Source organism: Oryza brachyantha, chromosome 7, assembly GCF_000231095.2.
Source record: "Oryza brachyantha chromosome 7, ObraRS2, whole genome shotgun sequence".
Classification (NCBI taxonomy): domain Eukaryota; kingdom Viridiplantae; phylum Streptophyta; class Magnoliopsida; order Poales; family Poaceae; genus Oryza; species Oryza brachyantha.
The window spans coordinates 4,196,198-4,223,698 of NC_023169.2; the positions used below are offsets into that span (position 1 = coordinate 4,196,198).

General features: G+C 39.9%; 2 protein-coding genes and 1 pseudogene across 2 annotated transcripts; all 3 read left to right on the top strand.

The window, feature by feature from the left end:
- The first annotated feature begins 3,662 nt into the window (after nt 1–3,662).
- Nucleotides 3,663–9,396, top strand: LOC102704160 (histone-lysine N-methyltransferase, H3 lysine-9 specific SUVH1-like). Its single transcript, XM_040525788.1, has 4 exons — nt 3,663–3,727; nt 5,318–5,382; nt 5,476–8,067; nt 8,979–9,396. Exon 3 carries the CDS (start codon nt 5,562–5,564, stop codon nt 8,013–8,015), a length of 2,454 nt encoding a protein of 817 aa, XP_040381722.1. The 5' UTR covers nt 3,663–3,727; nt 5,318–5,382; nt 5,476–5,561; the 3' UTR covers nt 8,016–8,067; nt 8,979–9,396.
- Nucleotides 9,397–11,368: 1,972 nt separating this feature from the next.
- LOC107304527 lies at nt 11,369–11,922 on the top strand (annotated as a pseudogene).
- Nucleotides 11,923–16,945: 5,023 nt separating this feature from the next.
- On the top strand, nt 16,946–19,476 carry LOC102717630 (60S ribosomal protein L24-like). The gene is made up of 6 exons (XM_006657504.2): nt 16,946–16,984; nt 17,999–18,043; nt 18,155–18,230; nt 18,317–18,418; nt 18,692–18,840; nt 19,142–19,476. The coding sequence occupies exons 2-6, from the start codon at nt 18,033–18,035 to the stop codon at nt 19,287–19,289; spliced, it is 486 nt and encodes a 161-aa protein (XP_006657567.1). The 5' UTR covers nt 16,946–16,984; nt 17,999–18,032; the 3' UTR covers nt 19,290–19,476.
- The last annotated feature ends 8,025 nt before the right edge of the window (nt 19,477–27,501 follow it).

The window sequence follows — 27,501 nt, forward strand, 5'->3', positions numbered from 1 at the left end:
CAAGGGAAGACGAGCCATAATAGTCTACAAAAATATAAAATAAAAAAAATAACGTTATATCCAGAACATATCCAGCTAGCACACATAATTAAAACAATAAATCAAACCAAGATTAAGTGTTTAAAGTGATCTAGAGGAACAATATTTAAAGTGTTCTAGAATACAGAACTAATTGAATACAATATCGATTCGGGAACAGTATTTAAATTGTTCTAGAGGAAGGACACAAGAAGCATCAGACAAATCTGCCGATTGTTAACTATGAATAAATCAATGGCACACCCAGAGTAAGAGCTAAAAGATGAAATGTGCAGCATATATATTAGCGTGCAGTTATATATTTGTAATCCAAATATTTATTTATGAGAAAGTAAAATTTCAACAGCTTAATACGTGCTGCATAGGAGAGAGAGAGAGAGATCGATCAGCTGCTGGCAGCTTGATATTTGTAGATCGATCAGTCAGCTACATGCAATTCTCCATCAGCTGCTAGCTACTCCACTAGCAGCTGCTTAATTGCTGTAAATTAACTCCACCTGATTGGACATTTGGAATGCATGCGTCGACTGTCTCTCTCTCGTCCGAAAAGGAAACAAGCTAATCATGCTTAACAAGAAGTATTTGAATAAGGAAAAAATAGTTTTTCTACCAGGTACCTGAACAAACCGCGACGGACGGACGGAGCGGACGCACGCAGGGGGGTGGTGGTGGCGCCCGACAACGACCTCGTCGACTGCTTCCTTGCCTGCTCCCCCCCCCCCCAACATACCTCGCCACTGTAGAACTGCTCTCCCCCCTCACCGGCGGCGAGTGCGACGGGGGCGGCGGCGGCAACGTGTGCGACGGGGAAGGGGCAGCGGCGGCGTGTGCGACAGGGGATGGGTGGCGGCGGCGGTGACGGTGGCGTGTGCGACGAGGAGGAAGCAGCGCGACTTGCCTCCCGTGCGACGCGAGAAGACCTAGCGACTCGCTTCCCGTATCGTAATCAGATACACCATGGGCCAGGAGCGGTAACGGATCGTAATTCGGCTAGTATTCGATTACCGGCTATCTGATTACGTGCCTCCGCGAATAAACAGCTCCTAACGAATTTGATTACCATGGTAACAGATATGGGCTAAAAAAAAGGTTCAACCAAACAGCTCCTTAGTTATTTGTGTTACTCTTGCTAATAATTATTAATGTACTGCTTTACGAATTACTCATTCTAAATTATATTTCAAATTGAGCACTTTGTATTTAAAAATGATACCTTAAACGCTATTCTTTTATAATATATTATCGAACATATTAGGTTACCGTAGGGTTAGCACGGACACATTACTAGTAAAAGAAAAAAGCAAAAACACTTTTTTGCAAAAAAAAATTTATAGGTAAAATTTTTATATAAATATCCACTCAAAAGCGAAAGTTATAAAAAACACGATGAAAAAAATCACAAATTAAACCCAAAATTAAATTTAAAAATACAAATTTTGGCTTGTAACTGCAATACGATATGATGGCGCTGGGCCAAGAAAAAACCTTCCTACGCTCCCCTGCATCCGCATGGCCCACCACTTCACTTCGTAGCTGCTTGCCCCTCTCTCTCTCAGCCGTTGCTCTCGTAGCTTCTTGCCCCTCTCTCTCGGCCGTTGCTCTCCTCCTCCTCACCTTGCGACGTGATCCCCCCTCGCCGGAAGATCCGCCACCGTCCTGCCGTCTCCGTCGCATCCTCACTCGTCGGTCAGCCTCCGTCCATCCATCCATCCATTCCCCTCATCTCTCGCTCGCTCTATCCACGCGCAGCTTCTTTTTCCTTCTTTTTGTTGTTGTTTCTCTTGTGGAATTTGCATCATGAACCCTAGGTAGGCTCTCCTCCACATCTGGAAGCTTCTCTCTTAATATGGCTTGAACTTAATAGTAGTAGCATTGTTTAGTTTAATTGCTAAATTGTTTTTAGGTTTTGGGGTTCGACTGAACCCCGTGTCCCACATTAGATCTGTCGTCGCACGTCACCGGTATGGTATTGCGGTTCCGCTCCGGTGAGGCGCGAGGTCAGTTTGATGGCTTTTTGGCACATCGCGTGTGCCATAGGGACATTGGTCGTGAGTCCATCGGGTGTTCTGGTACGAGGCAAACACTAGAATAAAATGTAACGTTCTCAATCTAACGTTCTCCGTAAAATACCACTCTGGGATATTTTGAGCTGTTTTTGATTTTTTTATCCAATAGGGTACATAAAATGTCATTTGTACCCCTATTCTATTTGGGTCTTTTAACTATTTGCCACTCTTACGGAGAGGCACTAATGGGATGCCACTCTTCCAAATTTTTTTACAGCAATACCATGAGTAAGAGATACCATTTCTATAAATTGCCAAATTTGCAGATGTGGAGGTCCACACCAGCTTGCCAACATGGATCAGTAAAATAAAATAACACCTAATGCCCCTGAGTTCAGCCTGCTTGTTTATTCCCAAAACAATAAAAATAAAAGGTCTAAGTTGAGTGACCACCTAACTGAACTTAGTTAATATAATATTTTAGCTAATATACAAAACTGCAACAATATTCAACAGTACATTTTCAGCAGGTATACAAGCATATATATGTGGAGAGCCAATCTTTATCCAGTATGAACATGCACAATGCATCAAAGCACACAATCATATAACTGATGGTTCAAGCATTGCAGTATTTCTGTAAGGAAAAAGAAAGCAACCTTTGCGGCCGAGATACATGTAAATTCAGGAATCGAGCAAGTTATGCTACCATGAGCAGAATCATCACACAGAAAAGTTCAGAATAAGTAATTCAGCAAATTATTTAGAAAAAAAGGTCAGACTGTTGTCACACACAACAAGCATTTACACAAATTGAATAATAAGAATCATCTAGCTAACATGAGCATCCCTTAAGCCATATGAAGCATCCAGTAGGCCATATGAAGCATCGGAGTCGCTCGGCTCGACGCTCGGAGCAACGGCGCTCGCCCGGAGCGGCGCCGGTCGGCGGAGCGTCGGTCGGCGGCCGACGAGAAGCAGAGCAGCGGTGAGCGCCGACCGGCGGAGTGGCGACGACCACCAGGTGATAGAGCATCGGCAGGAGGGAGAGGCGCGAGGCACACGCACGGGAGGGTAAGGCAGTGCGATGGTGTATTCCATTTAACCAGGGGCAAACATGTCTTTTCATTCCACTGGTCTACGTGGCGAGCTGATGTGTACATTCACATGTGTAATGTCTCTTACCCATGGTATTGCTGTAAAAAAATTTAGAAGAGTGGCATTCCATTAGTGCCTCTCCGTAAGAGTGGCAAATAGTTAAAAGACCCGTCCTATTCTGGATAGATCCAGAACCAGATCGGCCTCTCTTCTCGTCTCCTCGTACTCCCCGTCGGCACCTCCTCCCGGTCGCCGGCGCCATCTCCGGCTAGCGCGGCCTCTCACGGCTCGCGGACTGCCCGGCGTGCCGGCTGCCGCCTTCAACCCCGGCCGGCGCGCACTCCCCCGCCTCGCCGACTGCACGCCCGCCCCCGTCCCCCCGGTTCCCGCCTTCGCACCGGCCACTGCCCCGGGTACCCGGCTGCCGCCGCCACCCCTGGCCGGCGCGGCCTCCACCGCCTTCCTCCCGTCGCCGCGGCCTGCACGGCCTCGCCGGCCGGCGCGGCCTCTCCCGGGCGCCCTTAACTCAGCCTCCAGCAGACTCTGGCCGGCCCGGCCTCCACCATGGAGCAGCAGAGCAATAGGTAATCTCCACCATTGTTATTTACTTCTTGAATTATTTGCTTAGTGTAGTGCTACGATTTGAGTTAGTGACATGATTTTAGTGCTTTGGATTTGATTTTAGGCTTCTCTAGGTAATCTCTGCTAGGGTTTAGGGTTCATCATGGAGAGTAGCAGGTGTTTCCATGTTACACTTTGTTGACGTTTAGATGAGTCATAAATCTACACTTGTTGATACTTCCATGTTTATCTCAGTATTGTTTTGAGGAAAAAACTATGCACGTTTTGATCGTTTCATCCATGGTATCTAAGCTTGTGCTATTGGATGGTGAGCGGAATCCTTGTGTTAAGCACATAATAATTGACTGTTTTGTTTACAAAATAGAGCAGGGGCACTATAGTCTTTTCACATTTTATTTGATGGCTAAAATAAAGGAAAACAGCTCTAGAAACATCATAATGACATTTTGTAGGGAATGTTACAGTGAGGATGACATTTTAATGGGGAACATGTAAAGGGTGGCATTTTATAGAGAGCACATGTATGGAGTGGCCTATCATAAATTTTCTCAGATAGGCTCTCCTCCAGATCTGGAAGCTTCTCTCTTAGTATGGCTTGAACTCAATAGTAGTGGCAGTGTTTAGTTTTGTTGCTAAACTGTTTTTAGGTTTGGGGGTTCGGCTGACCCCCCCGTGTCCCACGTTAGGCTCTCCTCCAGATCTGGAAGCTTCTCTCTTAGTATGGCTTGAACTCAATAGTAGTGGCAGTGTTTAGTTTTGTTGCTAAACTGTTTTTAGGTTTGGGGGTTCGGCTGAACCCCCCCCCCCCCCCCATGTCTAAAGTTAACAACATTATGGGTAAGCTTGTAGATTTTTTCCTTTTCTAAAGTTAACAACATTATGGGTAAGCTTGGTTCAACACGTGGACCAGTTGGCTGCCTGGGGTTGAATTTTCTTGATCTTTTTTTTTTCATATCTAACCCAACATTTATATCTGAGCCGAGTTTGCCACGTGGGCCAATCAGCTGGTATCATTCCGGCCAGCCTGAGATTATTTGATTTAATGCGTGCGGTTGTGCTCATCTCATAGTCGACAAAAGAGATTGTGGGTAAATGACACCTACATTGTCACAAGAACATGCAACCCCCTTCCCCCTATTGTGCACAGATACCTGGGTAACCCTTCCTATGGGATGCCATCCTGTAAATAAATCACCATCTTATTCTTTTTCCCTTATCGAAAGTGACTTTTATCGAAATACACTCTAATCTAAGGTAGTGAGTGGGTGTTATTCTCGGTAAACTTTTGGTTATCATAAAGAATCCAACCATCACTAAGCGTTGTTAATCTTTGTTTTTCATGTAAAATGGTCTCCACCCATCTCGTTATTATTGATTCTTATGTAATAAGGTTGCTATCTTTAACTTGTTGCTATAAAAGAAGCTATTTCTAATATTAGCTTCATGTGAGATATCCATTCAATCTTTGCGCTAGTTGACCCTCATCTACGGGTGTTCTATTGATTCACGTTGGTATTTGTCATGCTTTAGTAATTCTTAGTCTTTTCATGTTGATGTTTATTTACTTAATCCATGCATATTATGTGTTGCAGTTGTTATCTCAGGATCTGTGATAAATGACCGAGCTTCCTTTTAGATCTTCTGTTAATTCTTCTTGGTCAGTAAAACAGATGATTTAAGAAAAATGCTGGATTACATAAACATATCTTATACTGAAGGCACTGAAGGGCTCCCTTTTACCCCTTTACAGCTTTATCTAAACATGACTGGTAAACAAATCTAGAGAAGATACAAGGGAAATAGCGACATAAAGCAAAAGATTAAGGGTGGCTTACAATGGCTGGAGGTCAGCAGACAACTTCAGTTCCGATGGATAATGCAGCAGTTGTTGATGCCAAACCCTTGCGGACATTGACTCCCATGTTCCCTGCAGCACTTGGCCTGCACACTTTCACTGCAAAAGAAAACTCATCTTCGATTGTCTGTGTCACCCCGTTTGGACCGTATGCTGGGGGCACTGAACAGGCAATGCCTGCTAGTATTCCACCAATGTTTGCATCACCAGCTGCCCCTACAGAGCCCAACCAGAGGCAGCCGTATATGGTTCACTTGAATGGAGCTGCTCGTGCTAACGGTACAGCGAACAACACAGTGGTCATCCCTGATTTGCAAACATCTGGAGCAGCCACGGCTGAATCTGGTAAGAGGAAGAGGGGTAGACCCCGGCGTGTGCAAGATTCTTCTGTTCCTTCAGCTCATTTGATTCCTCCAGTTTCTTCAGCTCCAGGAGGTAATTTCACTGCTGTCCAGGCGCCTTCTTCAGCAACCACAGATGCACCTGGTAAGAAGAAGAGGGGTAGACCCAGGCGTGTAGATGTTCCTATACTGTCAACTCCTTCAGCTCCTCAAGTACATAGTACACCAGTTCTTCAGACACCTCCTGCATCTGCTGTAAATCAATCTGGTACAAGGAAAAGGGGGCGACCCAGGCGTGTACAGGATAATGCAGATACTTCAGCTCCCCCAATTCAATCAAAATATAGTGAGCCTGTTTTACAGACACCTTCTGTTGTCACCTCATCAGAGAATGGTAAGAGGAAGAGAGGACGGCCAAAGCGTGTGCCTGATAGTTCACTGATTTCTTCAAGTCATTCAGGTTTTTCAATTGATGATGATTCTGGTGACATAACAACAGGGAAACGTGGACGGCCTAGGAAAATTGATGTCAATCTGCTGAACCTGCCATCTTTGTTTTCAGATGATCCTAGGGAATCTGCTGATAATGTACTTATGATGTTTGATGCATTGAGGCGGAGGCTCATGCAGTTGGATGAGGTGAAGGAAGGAGCAAAGCAACAACATAACTTGAAGGCTGGGAGCATCATGATGAGTGCTGAACTTCGCACAAATAAGAACAAGAGGATTGGAGAGGTTTCAGGTGTTGAAGTTGGTGATATGTTCTACTTCAGAATTGAGATGTGTCTGGTAGGACTTAATAGTCAGAGCATGTCCGGGATTGATTACATGTCTGCTAAGTTTGGTAATGAGGAGGATCCTGTGGCTATCAGTATCGTGTCAGCTGGTGTGTATGAGAATACTGAAGATGATCCAGATGTGCTGGTTTACACTGGACAGGGCATGTCTGGAAAGGATGACCAAAAGCTTGAGAGAGGTAATCTTGCACTTGAGAGGAGTTTACATAGAGGTAATCAAATCAGAGTTGTTCGAAGCGTAAAAGATTTGACTTGTCCTACTGGTAAGATATACATTTATGATGGCCTTTATAAAATAAGAGAAGCGTGGGTCGAGAAAGGAAAATCTGGCTTTAATGTGTTCAAACACAAGTTGCTCAGGGAACCTGGTCAACCTGATGGCATTGCGGTTTGGAAGAAGACTGAAAAATGGAGGGAAAATCCATCCTGTAGAGATCATGTTATATTGCGTGATATATCATATGGCGCAGAAAGCAAGCCTGTTTGCCTTGTAAATGAAGTGGATGATGAGAAAGGTCCTAGCCACTTCACCTACACAACTAAACTGAGCTACATAAATTCTCTCAGCTCAATGAGAAAGATGCAGGGCTGCAGTTGCGCAAGTGTATGTCTTCCTGGTGATGACAACTGCTCTTGCACACATCGGAATGCTGGTGATCTGCCCTACAGTGCTTCAGGCATACTTGTTAGCCGGATGCCTGTGTTGTATGAGTGTAACGATTCCTGTAAGTGCTCACATAATTGCCGGAACCGAGTTGTACAGAAAGGTTCCCAGATCCACTTTGAAGTGTTTAAGACAGGAGATCGAGGTTGGGGACTTCGTAGTTGGGATCCAATTCGAGCTGGCACATTTATTTGTGAATATGCAGGTGAGGTTATTGACAAAAACAGTATGATTGGAGAAGATGATTACATCTTTGAGACACCTCCTTCTGAGCAGAATTTAAGATGGAACTATGCGCCAGAATTACTGGGTGAACCTAATCTCTCTGACTCAAGTGAGACACCTAAGCAACTGCCAATAATCATCAGTGCAAAACGAACTGGAAACATAGCTCGCTTTATGAACCACAGCTGCTCACCAAATGTCTTTTGGCAACCAGTTTTGTATGATCATGGTGATGAGGGGTACCCACATATCGCATTCTTTGCAATTAAGCATATTCCTCCAATGACAGAGCTTATGTATGATTATGGTCAGAGCCAGGGTAATGTTCAACTGGGAATCAATTCTGGATGTCGGAAGTCCAAAAACTGCTTATGTTGGTCGCGCAAATGCAGAGGTTCCTTTGGCTAAAAAAATGTGAAGCCTGTAATGGAAACATTAAAGCATAATCTGCCATTACAAGGTGAGTGATCGGCTGTTTTCTTATTTCTTCATCAACAGTATTATTCTTTACTGAAAATTGCATGTTCTGATTTGTGAAATATACTCTGTTATTATTATGTTATGGAGTTCATGTCGAGCATAATTTAGTTACTTGTACTTTGAAGGGTGCATAGTTTTCTGCCTTTTGAAGTAATTGGTAGATTGAAATATTCCAATCAAAATGGATTTAACTAATTTAGTGCCTTTGGGTAAAATTAAATTGATATAGCTGGTTCTACGTTTATGTGATGCTTTGTGAGGTAAAGGCTGCTCTTTTGAACTGTCATTTAGCCCATGTTACCTGTACCACTGATTTATATGCTACTAGAAGTGCCCAATTTGGAAAACTTAGTAAATAGGAATCGTTTGAGAACAAATGTACATTAATTTTGCGCATACATAATCTTAAAACCATAGAAAATATGTCTCTTCGTACCACTACCAAATATGAATTTTCTACTGTCAGGCACAAATAGTATGACCAGAAATCAGACACCCTTATTTTTTCGCTTATGCTTATAAGTCAAAATTTGAATTTTCTTCCTAAAATTTGGAGATGATTTTGGGGTTTTTCTCCTAAGCTTATTTTTCAGTCTTGGCTTTTAGGTCACTAAGAATACGTATATAAAATTTTGATTCACAAATTATTTTCGTTTGCAAATATGCCGTTTTCTGTTTTCCATAAAAGAAAACCAAACAATCACCGCTAGAAGCATCAGATGTTATGTAATGCATTTATAATGGAATATATTCAGAAACGTCCGTAGAAGCTTGGTCCTCCTTACAGCATTCTTGTAGATCCATGTTGAATTGTTGATTAACAAAGATTTGATACTTTCAAATGTATTTCTTAGTCTCCATTCTGATGATTTGAACTGTCTTCATCTACAGTAGCAGGCGATTGTTGTAGTGTTATGAAGCAGCAGGGTGCATTTGGCGTTCAAGGTGGCATTTAATAAGGTTGGTCTTTGTCAGATGAGATTCATGAGAACGCAAAAGAGGGTATTTATTGCACAAAGCGTTGGCATCGTACCAAACTCTATTGGAATAACTAGTGTTTAGCGTAGCTTTTGAATTCCGAGAAGGTTGGACCTGTGTTACTATGTTCTTGTAGTGTTGTAGTTTCTCCTGTTTAAGAGAACCTTACCGACTGTATAACGCCATGCATGGTTGCACTGCAAGATCTTCCTGGGCTTCACATGCCAGTCGTGCACTCGCCATTTGTTTTTCGTAATATTAATGGCCTACATAATGCTTCCTGTAGTGCACTCATCATGGCAGTAGCTCCAGTCATCTGCCGAGGTTGAAATGGTAGAGTCCTGCTCTTGCATACGGTTGTGTGCTGTCAGCAGATGTTTGCCTCATGTGAATCTGCAGGTCATGTGTTACTCCCTCCCTTTATTTCATATTGTAGGATTTTTTAAGCTTATCAGATTAACCTAGTTGCGTATTATTGGTATATATATCTAGATTTCATTAGTATCCAATCTATGTACGACTAGTGTGAAACGGATAGAATAGCTTATATTATTCTCACAGAGGTTGCATCGTATGCTGTTGTTTGCAGCAGAGCATATCTGATATCTCTACATCAGCAGGTGAATCAGTTTTTTATGCATGAGCTGAACGATGCAGGATTAGATTTGATTTCTTTGGGTTGGTTTCCTTATCTATGGTCAGAAAGGTCCTTTCTGGTCAGGCTGGTATATGGCAATTCCTCTTATGCTTTCAGAGAAGGTTCAGCTATGATTCTTCAGAGATTTAGTAGGTAGAGCTGCAGTTATTTTCCTCTTCCCAGATAACAGTGTGTTTGTAAAAGCTAGAACATAACATGTTGAAGAGGTCTTTGGAGGATAGAAATGGTGGTGGTTCTTCTTTCGTGTCTATGTTGACGAAAGAAGTCTGAACCTGCCTCCTATTTCCAGCTACTGTTGGCCGTCTGTCTCTACGTTTTGGAAGCGACAACCGGATTGATGTTGGGAGTTGGGCTAACGACTTGGACCAAGTCTGATCGATGTGGCCGGCCCATTTCCGAGTAATAACATTACAAATTTGCAAGGGATTTCTTCTACTAATCCCCTTTCTTGATTCTTTCTTCTCCTAATCTCCTTCCTTAATTCTTATACCCCCTCAGTTCCATACTGCAAATCTTTCTGTTTAAATTCAAAACATCGACAGACGAATATATATATATATATATATATATATAATCTGTGTAAATTCATTAATACGAACATTAATCTGTGTAACACACAGATTAGGAAATCTTATAACGGGAACGGAGGGAATTCTAGTGTAGGGATAAACATATACACAAAACAAACATAATCATACCAGTGTATACTGGTAAAATTGTAAATTTGTCGCTAACAATGGTTGTTAGCTTCTGTCATCAATATATGACGTTTTAGACGAGCTAATGCTAATTAACTACCTTTTCTTTAAGTTGTTTAGCCAACGGTATATATTAAATACCGGAGGTAGTATAAGTGCTAAGAGTATCCGCAACAGCTCATCCTTCATCCTAGGAATAGAGCTCCATCCTAGAAATAAAGGATGAAGAGTAAAAGTTAAGCTCCAGCAGAACATCTATCTCATCATCTATTTTTGGATGTCATCTATATTAGGAGAGAAACTCTATATTTAGATGTTCTCTTCAATCCTCCAAATAGATATAAAGAATATCATATATAGATGATCTGCTGGAGTACAAAGAGATATGAAGGATGAAAGTGTTTTGGATCATCTAAATGAGGGATGCTCTAACCAAACAAAGGTTGATCGAAGAGGCAATGTGATGTGACGGTGCTAGCACATGTCAACCTTACGTGCCGGCCATATTTGCCAAGTTGTATTCTGTATTCGATGTCAAATAATATTTTGCATGCTTACGAAATTACACTGCTAGGCAAAGCCCTGACAGTTTTCCAGGTCAAATAATAATAATATTTTGCATGCTTATTTTGAAAGAAGTGATATTGTGCGTTTGAATCAAATGGGTTTCTTGGGCGAGTGATTATGATACAATTTCCCCGGCATCCATTTCATCCTTAATAAGGGATTAAGGCTAATGGTGTCATGTGGAGTTGCCATGTAATGTCTCTAACCATCTATCTAGGTTCAAAGCATAAAGCTGGTTGTTATGTCAGAGCACTTAGTCATTTTCTGAAGAAACGCATTTTATCTAAAGATTGTATAAATCATGCCATCTCTTTTCATTGTCATATTTAACAGTAAATCAAAGTTGCAAGTGCCTACTCTTCAAGGTTAACTAAGACTACATGTGTGTGATGATGATGGATCACAACATCTTAGTTCCACTGCTGTCATCCCTCGTGATGTTAGTCTTGGGACCTTTGATCATAGATGTGATCTCGGTGAGCAAGAAGATTGGGAAGTTCTTGACCACAGCTTCGAGGTTCTTAGCACATGACAGTAGTGTTATCGACTCTATGACCGTAGACGACGATGATCCTCCTCCTTCGTCGTGGTTGCTAGGAGAAGGAAGGATGATATGTCGTGATGCGACGGTCGTCATGACGAGATTAGGTTTCAGGTGGAGAATGAGCGGGGAGCCATGGATGCCGCCATGGATGAGCTGCTGGACAGGAAGACGGCGAGCGAGGGTGAGCTAAAGGAAGCCTTCTGTGTGTTCGATGGCAATGAGGATGGGTTCGTATGCGCCGTGGAGCTATGGAGCGTGATGAGGAGGCTAGGGTTCAAAGAAGGACGAAGGTATGAGGATTGTATGAGGATGAGCCACATTTTTGATGAGGATAGAGACGGAAGGATCAGCTATTTAGAATTTAGAAGGATGATGGAAGGTGTAGTTTAGTTAGCTGCTCTGCCTCACAGAAGTTTTTTTAAAAAAATTTGGTGTTGCTGTTGTTGTAATAATTACTTGTTAACTATGTAATATGCTAGACATGCATGTACTATGTTGGAATAACTTTGGAGATCACACATTACAGATATTATAGCCTAGTATGAATGGTGAAACAAATGTGCATAATGCACTCAATATCACTGAATACACATTGAAACTACTTGTTGGATAAAAATATAAACCTTGCAATGTTCATAATATCTCTAACATTGTAAATCTCACTACATTATGGCCATTCATAGAGTTAGTACAATATTACATGAATACATAACATGACATCACTAAATCAGGTTTATAATCAGGAAGTATGTTAGGGGCAATTGTAAATTTGCCATTAGTTCAAATTATTATTGCAAAACTCTTACTAGAAAATTATCAAAATACCGCCAGAACTATTGTTTGAGTAGCATTCTTAGAAAATAGAAAAAAGTTAGCGATAAAATTCCAAATGCCCCAAGGACACCACTCATGTGTTCGATTTTAAAAACATTGAGAGTAAAATGTACCCAGTTCAAGTTTAGGATAGAAAATACAGTTCGAGCGAAATTCAGGGGTTAAAAAAATTTAAACTTGACCGATAAAAAGAACATAAAGTAAAAAAAAAATCTTCCAACTGATACATCGTTTACATTTTTTTTTCATATGGAGAGATATTTAGTTGACTTCCAGTGTCGAAAAATCAGCTCGACAAAGGGATTGCATCCATGTGTATGGATGGCAAAGGAAGGCCGGTGAACCGTGTTGTGCTAATTATCTTGGTACAAACGCTGCCACTAATTGCATGGGAGAAAATATTGTCCCTCTAAACTTTTCAGCCTCAGATCGATTACGTACTGTGAGTCGGCTCGCATTAGATGCAATTTGGCGCTTGATAACAGTTCAATGAGATTTGTTTCGGTCCAACAAAAAATGCCATAGGGTACCGGTGCCTCTAGGTACCAAATCAAATAATTAGATTGTAAAAAATTATATATTAATATAAATTGGTTAGAAAATATTTATGGTGTTAGTATGAGTGTGTTACAAATATGGACTAGGTTGCGAGGACTTTTTGGTACAAATAGATGGGATGTTCATGCCCTAGAGACATAACTTTTGAAAGAGAAAAAAATGTTTGAGAGAAGTGCTTTTATGCACCGTGTAAACACAATTTGATGGAATAAAGCTGATTTACTTCTAGTGTATATTTGGGCAGAGTTTTTTTAATTCTACTAAAAAGATTTGATTTTTGGTTTTTCTACTGTTCACCCCCTCATATATGTTTGGTTTCTTGAGTTTCGATCCTATAATTAATTAATATAGAGTATTAGAGAGAGTATTAGGGGGAAGCACCTAGACTCGTGTGCTTATATTTTTCCTTAACTTTTTGTGCGCATATTTTTCAACCTATTAAACGGGATATCTTTTGAAAAATATTTTAATATAAAAGTTCATTATCTTACCTTTCTAGGGTATATTTCAACTTTGTAATTAATTTTATTATTTATACTATTAGACAATGTACAAGAATAGTAAAAAAAATCATACGAGTTTACGCACAGGTGGCTGTTCTATCAGTAGAATTTGAGCGTGTGTTTGGAGGCGTATCTCGGTGTGCAACTATAGTTCGTGCGCATGGTTGGTGTGCACACGTTCTTCTTTAATACTCTTTCTTAAAAATACTCTCTCCGTCCCAAAATAAATCAAATTTTTAGTTTTTTATATAATTTTTGACTCTTTTTTTATTAAAAAAATTTACGATTAATATTTTTATTTTTATTAAATGATAAAACATAAATAATATTTTATATGTGACTATTTTTTAAAAAAAATTGATTGTTTTAAATAAGACGGATCATCAGGCACTCGATAAAAAACCGAAAAGTTGATTTTTTTTAGGGACGCAGAGAGTACAGTCGAGACAGAGATAGTACTAAGTTAATAGATCATGGGACGGTAGCTTTGGTTTAGCAGCTGGCCGGTTTTATTAGGCGGTTAATTTGGTTATACACCCACATCAGTACATCACCATCAGTGATGACGGCTAGACGAGTGAACGCCGATGCTCCTAATTTCACTGGAACGATGACACGATCCCTCCCTTCTTCGCGGCACTCTCGTCCCGCCGCCGCCTGCAGCCCTACTGCCTTGCCGCCGCCCGCCGCCCTACCGTCCCTCCATCACCGCCTCCACCGCCGAGTGCGCTGTCTCCGGCTCTGCCTTCGTCGACCTCGCCGGCTGCGCCGACTCCCCCGAGCCCGCCGCCGCCTCCTTCACCTCCTCCATCGCCTAGTGCGTCGAGCCCCGCCGCCCTACCGTCCCTCCATCACCTCCTCCATCGCCGAGTGCGCTGTCTCAGGCGCTGCCTTCGTCGAGCTCGCCGGCTGCGCCAACTCCGCCGAGCCCGCCGCCGCCTCCTTCACCTCCTCCATTGCTGAGTGCCCTGGTCAGTGAACGCCTCTACGCCGGCCTGCAATTTTGAGTTTTAAATTTTGAGTTTTAAATTTTTACGCGCAGGTGGCTGTTCTATCGGTAGAATTTGAGCGTGTGTTTGGAGGCGTATCTCGGTGTGCAAGTATAGTTCGTGATCATGGGATGGTAGCTTTGGTTTAGCAGCTGGCCGGTTAATTAGGCGGTTAATTTGGTTATACAGCCACATCAGTACATCACCATCGGTACCTCCTGAATTAATTAATTGTGATGACGGCTAGACGAGTGAACGCCGATGCTCCTAATTTCACTGGAATGATGGCAGGCACGAAATGAGTGAACATTTTAAATTCTGGAAGCAAAATACAATATATGCCATGGAGTCTCAAGGTCAGCTTGTCATTGTCAATTTGTCACTAACACAAGTGGCAATTAATATTTTGTCTCGTTTGACACACTTGGACGTAAGACAAGTTGATGTTGTCCAGTTTCATGTCTAGAAAATTATTTATTTTAACGAAGAGATCGAATACTAGCTAACACAACTCATATTTACATGAAAAATCCAAGCTATGGCATGTATGATAATTACTACACTTACTATTAGACCATCTTAATATACAACACAAATCTCAACGCAAGATGGATATGATACTGTCAAATTTCTCAAGTCCAATCTCGGTTTAAATTACAGGCCTGAAAGTGGCCCAAGGTCAGTAATCTCGATGTAGCAACAAGCACCTTAATTGTCTTACTCCCTGATTTTTTTTACCGTTGACTCTTTATCTACGATTGATCCTTCGTCTTATTAAAAAAATTATATAATTATTAACTATTTTATTATGATTTGATTTATTACTAAAGTAACTTTAAGTATGTTTTATAATTTTATATATTTGACTAAATATTTTAAATAAGAAAAGAATCAAACATAAATCAAAAAATCAACGCTGTCAAAAAGAAAAACGGAGTGAGTATTATGGTGTAACGTGTTATCTAGTGAAATTTTTTATTTTTTAAACCTTTTAAAGAAATAATTTTATTACTAAACCTTCAGGGAAAATATTTCCAATGCACGAATTTTTTGGCCATGCCACCGTCATTGGCATGTCCAAACGGCTTGCCACGCCATTATCGATGGCGTGGTAGCATTGTCTTGCCACGCGACACCAAAAAGGCTGTGTGACAGCGTTGTCTTGCCACGTCAATGTTAATGGCGTGGCCAAAAGGTTCAGATTTGGAAATATTTTCCCCGGAGGTTCAGTAATAAAATTATTTCTTAAAAAGGTTTAAAAAATAAAAAACTTCTTATCTATTCCCCATTCTATATTGATGTTCCGACTAAGCTAATTGTGACACGTAAAATGACACGAACCAGATTAACGCAGGTGTGACTATTTTACAAGTGAATGAATTTACAAATCTCCCAGCCAATCCATAAGATCTTCTCTTCGGTACTCTCTCCGTTACGTATTATAACAATGTTTTGTCTGCCTAGATTCAATCATGTATCAATGTATATGTTTTGTATATGTGTCTAAATTCATTAACATACATATAAATATATGTAAGGCTAGAAAATATTATAATATAAAACAGATGTAATAACTATTTTAAAATTACACTAAAAAAGATTATCAAATATAGACAAATACAAAATATAGAAAATCGCCAAGAAAAAAGGAAGAAGAGAAAAAAAAAGTTTACTAGAGTTCCCTAAACTTGAATACGAGTTTGTTTTTCGTCCCTTAACCACAATGCTAGAAATATGTACCCATAACCTCATATAATCTTTTAAAAAAGATTCATCGGCAGTATTGACTATTTTTTTGACCGGTTTTACTGACGTGGTCACCGATGGGTCCCACATGTCAGATTTTTTTTTATTTTTTACTCAATCCTCTCTCCCTCACAGTCACGGCCTCACTCTCTCCCTCACACAGCACATGTGGTGGCGGCTGGGGCGGCGTGGCACGACAATGGCACACGACAGCCCACCGCGGTGGCCATGCGACGCAGCACGACGACAGCAGGAGCGGTTGCACGAGGAGATTGCCGGCATGCACTGCACCCGCCCTCGCAGCTACAGTTTCCCCGCCCGTGCGACCGTGCTCATGCCCGTGCTCGCCGCTGCGCGCCCACACGCCGTAGGCAAGTGACAGGTAGGTCTCATAATTTTTTTTAATATATTTTTTGCTAGCTAGGATGTCACGTCAGTAAAACCACCCTCCAATACTGCCTATGAACCTGATTTGAATGGTTTTCATAACTTCGAGGGCCAACGTTTCTGGTATTGCGGTTGAGGGATGATTTTATACTTCGTGACAACTTGAGGAACCTAAAGTGAACTTATCCCAAGAGAAAAATACAGATAAACACGAAAAGCTCAGAAGAAAAGCCCACGGCCCACCATGACCAAGGCCCAACACATAAGCCCGGCCGGTTAGCGGCACGCTCACACATCCACCCCGTCCATTCCGGCTCCCACCGCATCGGACGGCTGCGATCCGTTCCGCGGCGCAGTTGCCTTAGCTATAAAAGCGAGCGCCACCCCCGTACGCGCGCCGCAGCGGAGGGTGGAGGCGCTAGGGTTTGCTCCCAGGTGAGTCGAGCTCCTCCTCCTCCCATGGATCGATCGCTTCGCTGCATTCTATCTATGCCTTGTTCGAGCCGGCGCTCGCTTCTTCTTGGTAGGGCTTCGCGAGGCTTTTGTTGCGGGCGGCGGCGGCTAGGTTTTGTTCGTGGTGTATAATCGACCCAAGTATTTGGTTGCGTCGATGCGGCTGCTCTGGATCTGTTGATGTAGTCAGTTTTGGGTGTTGAAATCGTGTCGACGCGTAATCTCGCATCGAAATGCTGCAAATTTTTTTTTTGCTTGCAAATGTTACTTGTTTCATCGGGATGTATGTGCTAGTTGTGTTGTAGCTTGGTTTGGATTAGATTAGTTTGCATATTGCTCTGTATAGCAACCTGATGTTTTGCCTGTTTGTCTGTCCCCAATAATTAACTCTCGCTGACCGCGCCCTATGGGGATCATCGAATCGATAGCAATAAGCCCCGTTTGAAGGGGTTCATATACAGAACGCCTGGAAATTATACCCGGAGCAGGAGATTCAATTAAGCGAGATTCCGAAGCTACAATTTCGCCTCTCCCATCAATAGGTTTAGCCAGAGCATTTATAACACGACCCAAGTAAGCCTCGCTCACGGGTATCCAAGCAATTCTTCCTGTTGCTTTTACAAAACTGCCCTCTTGTATCATCAACCCATCGCCCATTAATACAATCCCAACATTTTTGGATTCAAACATGAACCTTTCGCTCGTTGGGGACGGTTTATAAATCATCAAATTCCCACAAATGGAATGAGAAGTGGGTCCATGTAAATGATCGAGACCTCGCAAACAACAACGTTCCTTCCCCATATGGAGTTCGGAACCCAAAGGCAATCATTGAGTGAACTGTATCTTGGAAGGATTCCGTGGTAGTCTCTGACTCCCTCCAACTCAATCAATATCAAGAACATGTCGTGAGCATGGGGGTTTGGCCGACTTGAGATTACTGCTGGGGATTTTATCATATGTGCTCTTAACGGTTTGTGATGCTGTAATTTGCAGGTAAGGTGAAGAGGCGTTGGTGAGGCAGCCAAAGATGGTTCTCAAGTATTTGTTTTGCACCCTGCATTCAATTTCATTGTTCTGTGCCACATGTAGATAGATATCAGTTTCTGTCTTTCTGACCTAATTTTGGAATTGGATTGTTCTGATGCACAGGACAGAGCTGTGCCGTTTCAGCGGCGCCAAGATTTACCCAGGGAAGGGTATCAGATTCATCCGTGCAGACTCTCAGGTGATAACTTTGGCAAGATGGATACTCAGATGTATGATTAAAAATCTAGCCAATCTCTAATCAATTTCTTATGAAAACAATATCAGGTGTTCCTGTTTTCGAACTCGAAGTGCAAGTGCTACTTCCACAACCGTCTGAAGCCTGCCAAGCTTACATGGACGGCCATGTACAGGAAGCAGCACAAGAAGGTAAGGGGTCATTGTAGTGATGGACTGTTAGCATTTCCTCACACCTGTAAATGGGCTGAGATAACCTTGTGTTGGGTTAGGTTGTAACTAGTTTTCTTGGCTGTTATCATCTGTTTAATTTGTTCCCGATGTGCTGAAAGGTACCTTAACACTTGTCTATCTTAGCTAACCCATTGTTTATTTATATGGTGAGCTGCTCCTGTATTTAAATTTGTGTTATATGCATTTTCCTTCAAATATTTATATTTACTTTTGTAATTCAATATTTTGCAGGATATTCATGCTGAGGCTGTCAAGAAGAGGCGCCGCACCACCAAGAAGCCGTACTCCCGGTCTATTGTTGGTGCCACCCTTGAAGTCATCCAGAAGAAGAGAGCCGAAAAGCCAGAGGTTCGCGATGCAGCCAGGGAAGCCGCTCTTCGGTATGTTCCTCTCCATGATCACTCTAATTTTGTTTTGACACCCTCCATGTATATGTAGTTTAAGAAGCCCATGCATGGAACTCTATACAGTCTTTGCTTTATTAATTATTGTGTACCGAGATATGATAGGCTTGACAGCTGGTGTTTTATGATTCTTGAAAATCCTTGTAGCCTGTCTTTGGATAGTTTAAAATCCTTGTAGCCTGTCTTTGGATAGTTTATGCGCAAATGTGCATTATTATGGCTATACTGTTGTCGTTTTCCCTGTTATGATTACTTATCAATATTATTTCCATCACAGTGAGATCAAGGAGCGCATCAAGAAGACGAAGGATGAGAAGAAAGCCAAGAAGGCAGAGGTGGCAAAGTCTCAGAAAACTTCTGGGAAAGGCAACGCTCCCAAGCCTGGGAAAGGCCCTAAGCTCGGTGGTGGTGGTGGGAAGCGGTAGTCCCATTTCCTGAGATGATGTTATCTTCTAGATCAAAAATCTAATGTTATGTATCCAGTCGCTTTTTTGGAAGAAATTTTTGCACTGTCAGTTATCCTGAGTACCATACAAAATGGAGGAACTTCAATTGAAGCATTTTTAGAGCCTTTTTTTTTCTTGTCTATCTGAAGTTCATGCTTTTGATATGCATCAAACTTGTATTATGTGCATTATTTCTAAACTGATTACATTGTGAAGGCCTTTCCAAGCTGTTCAATCTTATATTTGCAAGCCCGAGAGAGAGCCAACAGAATCCGACCGTATCAATTTATCAGGCCGTCTGCTTAAGGGAACAGAAGTGTTCTGATTGAAGGAACACAAATGTTTTGCTCGTCTGATTTATCCACCAGGCGTCGATCTGGAGCTGGGTTTGTTTTGCAGATCGAAATCAGGCCAAGAAATTGAATTCATATTCATACTCCATAATAAAAATGTTTGTATAATTAATTAGTTGTATACAGACAATCCTGTGCGATACTGTTTCATCTGTTTTCTGCATCAACCGGCCATATAGCACAGGCACAGGCTGCCTTGTTGTATAATAACTTCGTGTTTTGATTTATGTGTCTAATGTTTTGACCATTTCTTTTATTTAAAAAATTTATAAAAAATTAAAAAAATAGTCAGGTATAAAATACTATTCATGATTTATTATCTATTCACAAATTTTTTTAAAACATTGTATTCAAAATATAAAAAATAAACTTATTTCGGGACGGAGGTAGTATCTTTTTTTAAGATAATGGACAACGACTAAAACAGGTCTTGGCAAGACCCTTAACGGAACGGGCTTCTTTTTAAGCTATTTGCGTTAGGGCCCCCCCAAACCCCCCGCGGGGGCTTTTTCTCCCTCCGGGGGTAGAAGAAGTAGTGAATAGAAATACATTAGCCTTTCTTTCTACGAGTTATCTAACCCACTGTTGTGTATGCAATAAAATGGATTCCTATTTAGGTCTAACGTGCGCAGGTTCGCGCATAAGAAAACGCACATTAATACAACATAACAAACAAGAAGGAGCCTCAAAAATACCCCCTCGATCCTCTTCCTAGCAAAAAAGAACTACCTAAAAACTCCCCACCTAAGAAACCAAGAACAAACCTCAATTCATAACCACGAGCTGTCAAGTTACTCCCCCATGATTTCTAACCAAAAACAAGTACGGCATAGATAGGGAAGAACAAGAGGATTTGTGGTTTTACCTTTGCAACCAAAAATGCCCAAACCTTGTTTTTGAGAATGAAGAATAAAATGGATAGGGGCTAGGAGGGGGCGGCGGCTCGCGGTTAAGTCACCTAGGTCAATGCTAGGCACGATGGCACGACCCCCCTAGCCACATCAGCTGGCTCATGCAATGCCACTATGGCAGCGTCAACAGCACCAACGACTGTGGTGCTGGAAAATTCTATCTCAACACTGCTCTAACTGATGCAAAGCCCACTATCATGATAGCGTATGTGTTATTAGTTATTTCTCAGCTTGCATGCTTTTGGCTTAGCAAGCAACCAGCTGGCCTAGAAAAATTATACATAAAAGCTTCACACACACAAATATATACTTTATACTTGTAATATATGGATTCCATACTATCTCAAGAAAAAAAAAGGAACGCAGTGGCTTGTTCACGTAGACGTCGCATATTCATGTATCAGACTTTTTTGATGCCAGACTCCCAGCTACTCGAAACTTGGCTCCTATAGACGTTGAATTCGTAGATTCCTTCCAAGCCTATGTTTGTCTCCATTTTTCTTTTGAGTCATAATGGCCAAGTACTAGCAAGAATAGACAGCTTGTACATTTATCTAGTCTTACCATTTGATTATTTCCTAAGTGAAAATAGGACTGGATCTGCTACAAGACACTGATATATATGGGCTATTCCAGTGTCTGGAGTGCATATAATTGCACCTGTCTATAGTTGAGTGTATTCAGTGATGAGCATGTGCAACCTAACCTCCAGGCAGGGGTAACAATTTCAGAGGGTGGACCGCAGTAAATCCAGAATTTTGGCAGGAAATAGATTAAATTTAAAACAAATTTTGGTCGATTTTTTTTTCTAAATTATAAAATAAATATAATTTTGGATGGGAATTTTTCATGCGGGATGACCGAAATTTCCAAAATTTCGGTAATTTCAAAACAAAATTGCAAATCCTGACCTCTAGAGTCGAGAGACTTGATATGCATCAGCATCATGTCATAGGCACAAGGACAAATGTGCAAGTAAATGAAATATACATTGATGCAAATAAAAAAAATGCAAAGACAAATATATGTACCCTCAAAACACTCGGTTATGATATGTTTAGGGGGCAACACGCACATCACAAACTATGATCATTTCAGCAAACAGAAAATAGCTGGATTGACGTCCATACAAGGGCTGAGTGTCACATCAAATGTTTGACCAGATATCAGAAGACTATTTCGGTGACTAACTAAAAAACTAGTTACATAGAGTGTCAAGAAACCATGAGACGAATTTTTAAGCCTAATTAATCCGTCATTAGCACATGTGTTTTATTGTAGCAGTTATGGCTAATTAATCATGGACTAATTCGGCTCAAAAGGATCGTCTTGCAAATTCCTTCTAAAATGTGCAATTAATTATTTTTTAACTATATTTAATACTCTATACATATATCAAAGATTCGATGTGACAGGTGAACGCGAAAAGTTTTGAGAACTAAGCAGGGCCTAACACAATAAGTACTCCAGAATCTGACAGATGATTGGTGATATAATATTCTTAGTCTCTTACAAGCATGATACTAGGAACCTTGATCAACTGTTTGTAACATTAACTATATTTGACAATTGATCATAATATTTTTCCTGATGCAGTGTCCGACATAGACTGCACTAATCATATTCTTAACTGCATTCTCGCACGGTTCACAATTTCGGACTGAAATTCCTAAAATTTCAGTTCCCCCTTGATATGCTTTTGCCTTTTTGATTCTTTTTGTTTTTATTTTTAGAATTAGCTCTCTGTAATTTCAAACCCTATTCTTCATAACTTGATGTTGTTGGACAGCTAGCCTACTTGCAAGTGTTAGAATAAATTAAGGGAAATCTGCAACAAATATTAACAAATGATTCCTTATTTTTTTCGTGTTTTTTTTGCCTATGGTCTCTATCCATTTAAATCACTTGCTTAATTATTAAGATTATATGTGATGCTCTATGCACGTTTTGGATATCTGGGATGAATTGCATTATTAGACCATAATTTCAAATCTGATTATCTGAAGGGGATAATTTGAGGTTTTTGCGGTTGTGAAATCTTTGAAAAAACAAATGAACATGTCAGTGACATACAGGGTTCAACGGGTAAACATATACAACAGCTTCGTGCCACATATTAAAGTCCAAATCTAAGAAAGCAAGTTTGGCCTAACGTTCTTGCAATTCATTTTCTTCTATTTCTTAAAGAACTCTACTACTGTTTTTTTGTATGAAAACAGACTCATGGAATCTAAATAAAGAAACCATGGATATATATTTAGGAAATTAATTTTAAAACTAATGAGTAGTTTGCAAAAGTAAAGAATAATAATTTATATCGGAACATTTGAAATAATGTACTTTTAGGCTTTGTGTCATTGGTTTATTTTTTATCTAAAAAAATTGGCATCATCTAAGCATATGATTGCGTTCCTTTTTTGCAAATGATCTGGGCCCTGTTTGGGGGGCTTCTGGCTGCTGCAACTTCTCACAGAATCTCCAGAAGTCAGAATTTCTCTCAAACAATACCCAACTTCTGAAAATCTGAAGTTATAAAATCCAGAAAATGAACTAGAAGCCAAAAGCTATGAAGCCTAGCTTTCCTAGATTATGAGAAGTTCTTCTCACCAGCTACTTCTTAGAATCTTAAGATGCCCCAAACATGGCCCTAGAAAAAAGTACAGAGCTTTGTTATGCTTCTTACTTTCTACCTATCATATATTGAGTTTTGTTACTAGTGTTCAGTCTCTTGAACTCTTCACAAGAATGTGACTATCTAACAGGCTAGGAAATTTGACACCTGCATTGCACCCCTCCCATGTGTGATAGCCTATAGAAAAGTAAATGAACCTAAAAATAAAGCTATGGTCACACTGGCTCTTGTTCTACTTTATGGCAATCTCATACCACCAGCTATTAATTTGGCTTCTAGCATTTGTTAGTAATTTTAATGGCTTGGCCCCAAGCTAACAACAAAAGTTGATTGCCATATTCAAGAATAAAGACCTCAGGTATTGTTCTCCTGCTAGTCATGATCTTTTGCGAGTTTCGATGAGCCAGAGCACTACGACACTTGATATAGAAGTTATTACAATGCTAAGACGACACTAGAAGTACCAATGGGTAGAATAAAATGCGCTTGATTGTCACATATGACAGCTTGCGTCCAACACAGTATTGTTCCTGATATCCTTTCATTTGTCCCAAATATAAAGTGTGGTATAGATCACCTCGTGAGGAACACTAGAATACTGTTGCATATGCTATCTCTGAAGATATGGCAAATTTACTGATGATTCTCAGTACTAGCTGCTAAAATGACCCAATTATAATACTGCTATATATCTTCCTGCTGCTAGGAATTCCACATGGTTCAAATTTCCATAGAAAATTGTCACCGCATGCTTTTGTGAAAGTGAGGAGACTTTCCTTTGGCAAGAACATGAGGATCATTAGTGACATATATAATAGCCCCTCTGTATTTATATGGTGTACGAGTCCATTTCTATGACTTTTGTTGGATAATCTGGGTCAAGGGAAAGATTTAAATACAGACAGAAACACTGCTCGCTATTGAATTCAAGGTGAATTAATTTGAAGATGACGCAGGCACACTAGAAGTATTAACTGCGGTTTGATTGATCATATCAAATTTGGGTCCTACACAAATAATAAATAATTGATATTTTGGGCCCTGATTCTTATAATGCATAGTTGGCAAAAGTACTTGCCAGTAAACATAGAGATCAAGATTGAACCTCCAGTCTTCTTTCTACTATAGAACTTAAAGCTATAGTCAACAATAATTCTAGTACAAATGTGAACTATTGAAACCAATTTAACGGAAATTCTAATCCATCTGAAATGTGTACTTTTGAAATGAATTTCAAATTGTTCTTAGTATGTTCCAACAATCAATAGGCCAACTATTTCATCCTTCTACATGACAGACTAAGTCTCAACCCCTGATCTCTAATGGTTCTCTGAGAACCAATTTTTTTAGGTGATCTATGAGAACCAATTTAGACCCAAAAGACAGATTTCCAAGATTTAGTTCAAAGCTATAACCCACTGATGATTCCTGATAATCTCTTAACGATTAATAAGCACATAACGTTGGAAACCAAAACATTGCCAAGGTGATCAGTTTTAGGTTTATTCTCAATGCCGTATTGCACCCAAATACTTAAATCGGTCTCCAGTTGCATCAAATCTAGCGGTTGATATTGTGCAAGGGGAGAGATTGACTGCTTTGCTAATTACTCTCTACTGCTAATACTAGACCGACAGAACAAAATTTAGAGGGAGGCATTGCTCACTATCGACATGATGCAAAATATCTGCCTTGATGCAAAACATATGCCTCCTCCTTCCTTATCTCTACCCTCAAGCTTATAACCGTATTATCTCTTCTCCCTCACTTTTGTTGCATATGATCCAATATGAGTTAAGCGACATGTAGATTCTAACTAGTCCACCAAAGAGGCCCTTAGCTAATTGCTACTTTAAACATCACTCCAAAGGACATTGTGTTCCTAGATTCCTCCCAATCCTACCTGACTCATTTTTTTTCCATGAGTCATAGTGGCCAAGTGCATACAACAATATGAAGCATGTACACATTGTTATAGTATTACCATTACAAGTCACTAATTTATATGGTCATGTATGCTAGGGTCTTCAGTTCAGATCACATAGTTGACATATGCTCGTACGTACTCCCTCCATTCCAGACTTTCTATGTTGACTAAATGGATTTTTTTACGGTACACCAGGATTGTTTATACCGTTGATTACAACCCAATCTAAGGGTGAACAGTAATCTTACCTCCTATGAGGTAATACATCATAATAGGAAAATACAAAATAGTTTGCACTTGCTATTTATAAGCATGGTCACCCATAAGGCAAGTGATTATTGCAATAGTTTTGTATTCATATTTTGAAATTCAGATTATATACAACTTTATTTATTTTGTTTTAAAATTCATATTATCTGCATGAATATGTATATCAACTTTGGTAAATTTTCTTCTGCTATTTGAAATAAGAAACAGTAAATTTTCTTCTGCTTTCAATGTATGAAAGGACAAGTAATTTATACACGCATGAATAACATTTTAATATTTGTTTCAGATTTTTGAAATTTGATATTTCAATCAAATTTGCTTATTTGATGCACTTAATTAATATATTTTTATACATATATAGTTTTTGTGGATTTATACTACCATTCACATATTATTTTTAATATGCCAAACATTTATTGACCGACTGTTGCCAATTTTGTTAGATGCATGCATCGCTAAGCATGGAAGGTATAATAAAGTGCATTAACCAGTCTCATTTTCTGCCATTTACTGATTAGAGAAGCTAATTTATTTTTTAGAACAAAAAATAAATCAAAATAACCCATGGTCAAGATTTATCCATTAGTCTTACTACTATAGGAGTAAGGTGGAGTACCTTAAAGGGCTCTGACTAAATTCATATAAATGCTAAAAATACATATGCAAGCTACATATATGGATCAATTGATTAATCTATATGAGATAAGAAAGTCTTATAACATGAAACGGCGAGTGGTTGGTGAGTGTGCTGAGTGAGCATGTGCAACCTCCTGACCTGCTTCACACTAGCATCACATCACAGGCCCAACGAACAAATGTGTAAGTAACTAAATATATATGTAAAAATGCAATATGTTTACCCATACAAAACTTGGGTAGGGTATAATTAATACGTGGCAGTGGCAAAATACACACTTCAAATTGTGATACTTCAGCAGCAGAAAATAGATTGAGGTTTGACACAGAACAAAAGAATGAAGTTTGGAGTCACATAGAGGTTGGCCTACCCTATACTACCATTGTTTATAACCTTGATAATAACAACATTGATCAACTACTTTCAACCGATCGTTATGTCTTACAATTGATCATAGTAATTAACTTTCTGATGCATAGTTTTTGGACCTCTTAACATAAGACAGGCATATTACTGACGCACCCCAATCCATGCATGGTTGCAAAACTTAAGGACAAATCGAACTTCGTGATTGTGAAGTGTTGGAAAAAATTCCACATATTACTAAGATAATGGGTTCAATTTATACAGAAGATTCCTGGCACATGTTAAAGACAAACATCTTTTCACTTATGTTTATCCTTACTAATAATCCAAAGTTAAATTTTAAAAATTAAATTTAAAGTTGATTTTCAGGTTTTCATTGTACTTTATTTTTCAGCCTTCGCTTTTAAATTGCAAAAAATACATACATAAAAGTTTTGTCCATTAATTATTTTTAATTTACCAATAAATTGTTTTGCTTATGCTTAATATTTTCTAAAAAACATTTTTCTTATTTTTGGAGAGGTACCATGAGGTACCACTGTTTTCTATGTACCAAATTTTATATAGAAAACAATATTAATTTATGGTACCTACTCAATGATGAGAAAATTTCTTTTTAAAAAAACGGCCGTTCATCATCATCCATATATATTTTTTTTGTGTGCGTGATTTTATATGACATTTTGGTCGTCGTTTACATGGATTTTTCACCTAGGTTAAGTTTCCACCGTATATTTACCTGCTTAATTATGACTGAAGCAGCAATATTGTGTTTTCAACAGTCTGTGTTATATATACGGTGCCTGCTCGCAGTGTGGTCTCCACTATGGCGATCTTCACTGAATGCGACCAGCTTTCAGCAGTGACGGATCTTTCTAAACTATTTGAAGATAGTAACGTGTAGGGAAGGTGTACTGTAGCTTCAACGAATTTGAGATGGCTAAGGGGTTGTTTAGATCACGAAAATTTTTGGCTTAGGTGTTATATCTGATGTTTGATCGGATGTCAGAAGACTATTTAGGTGACAAATTAAAAAAACTAATTACAGAGGGTGTGAAAAAACCACGAGACGGATTTTTTAAGCAACTAATCTGT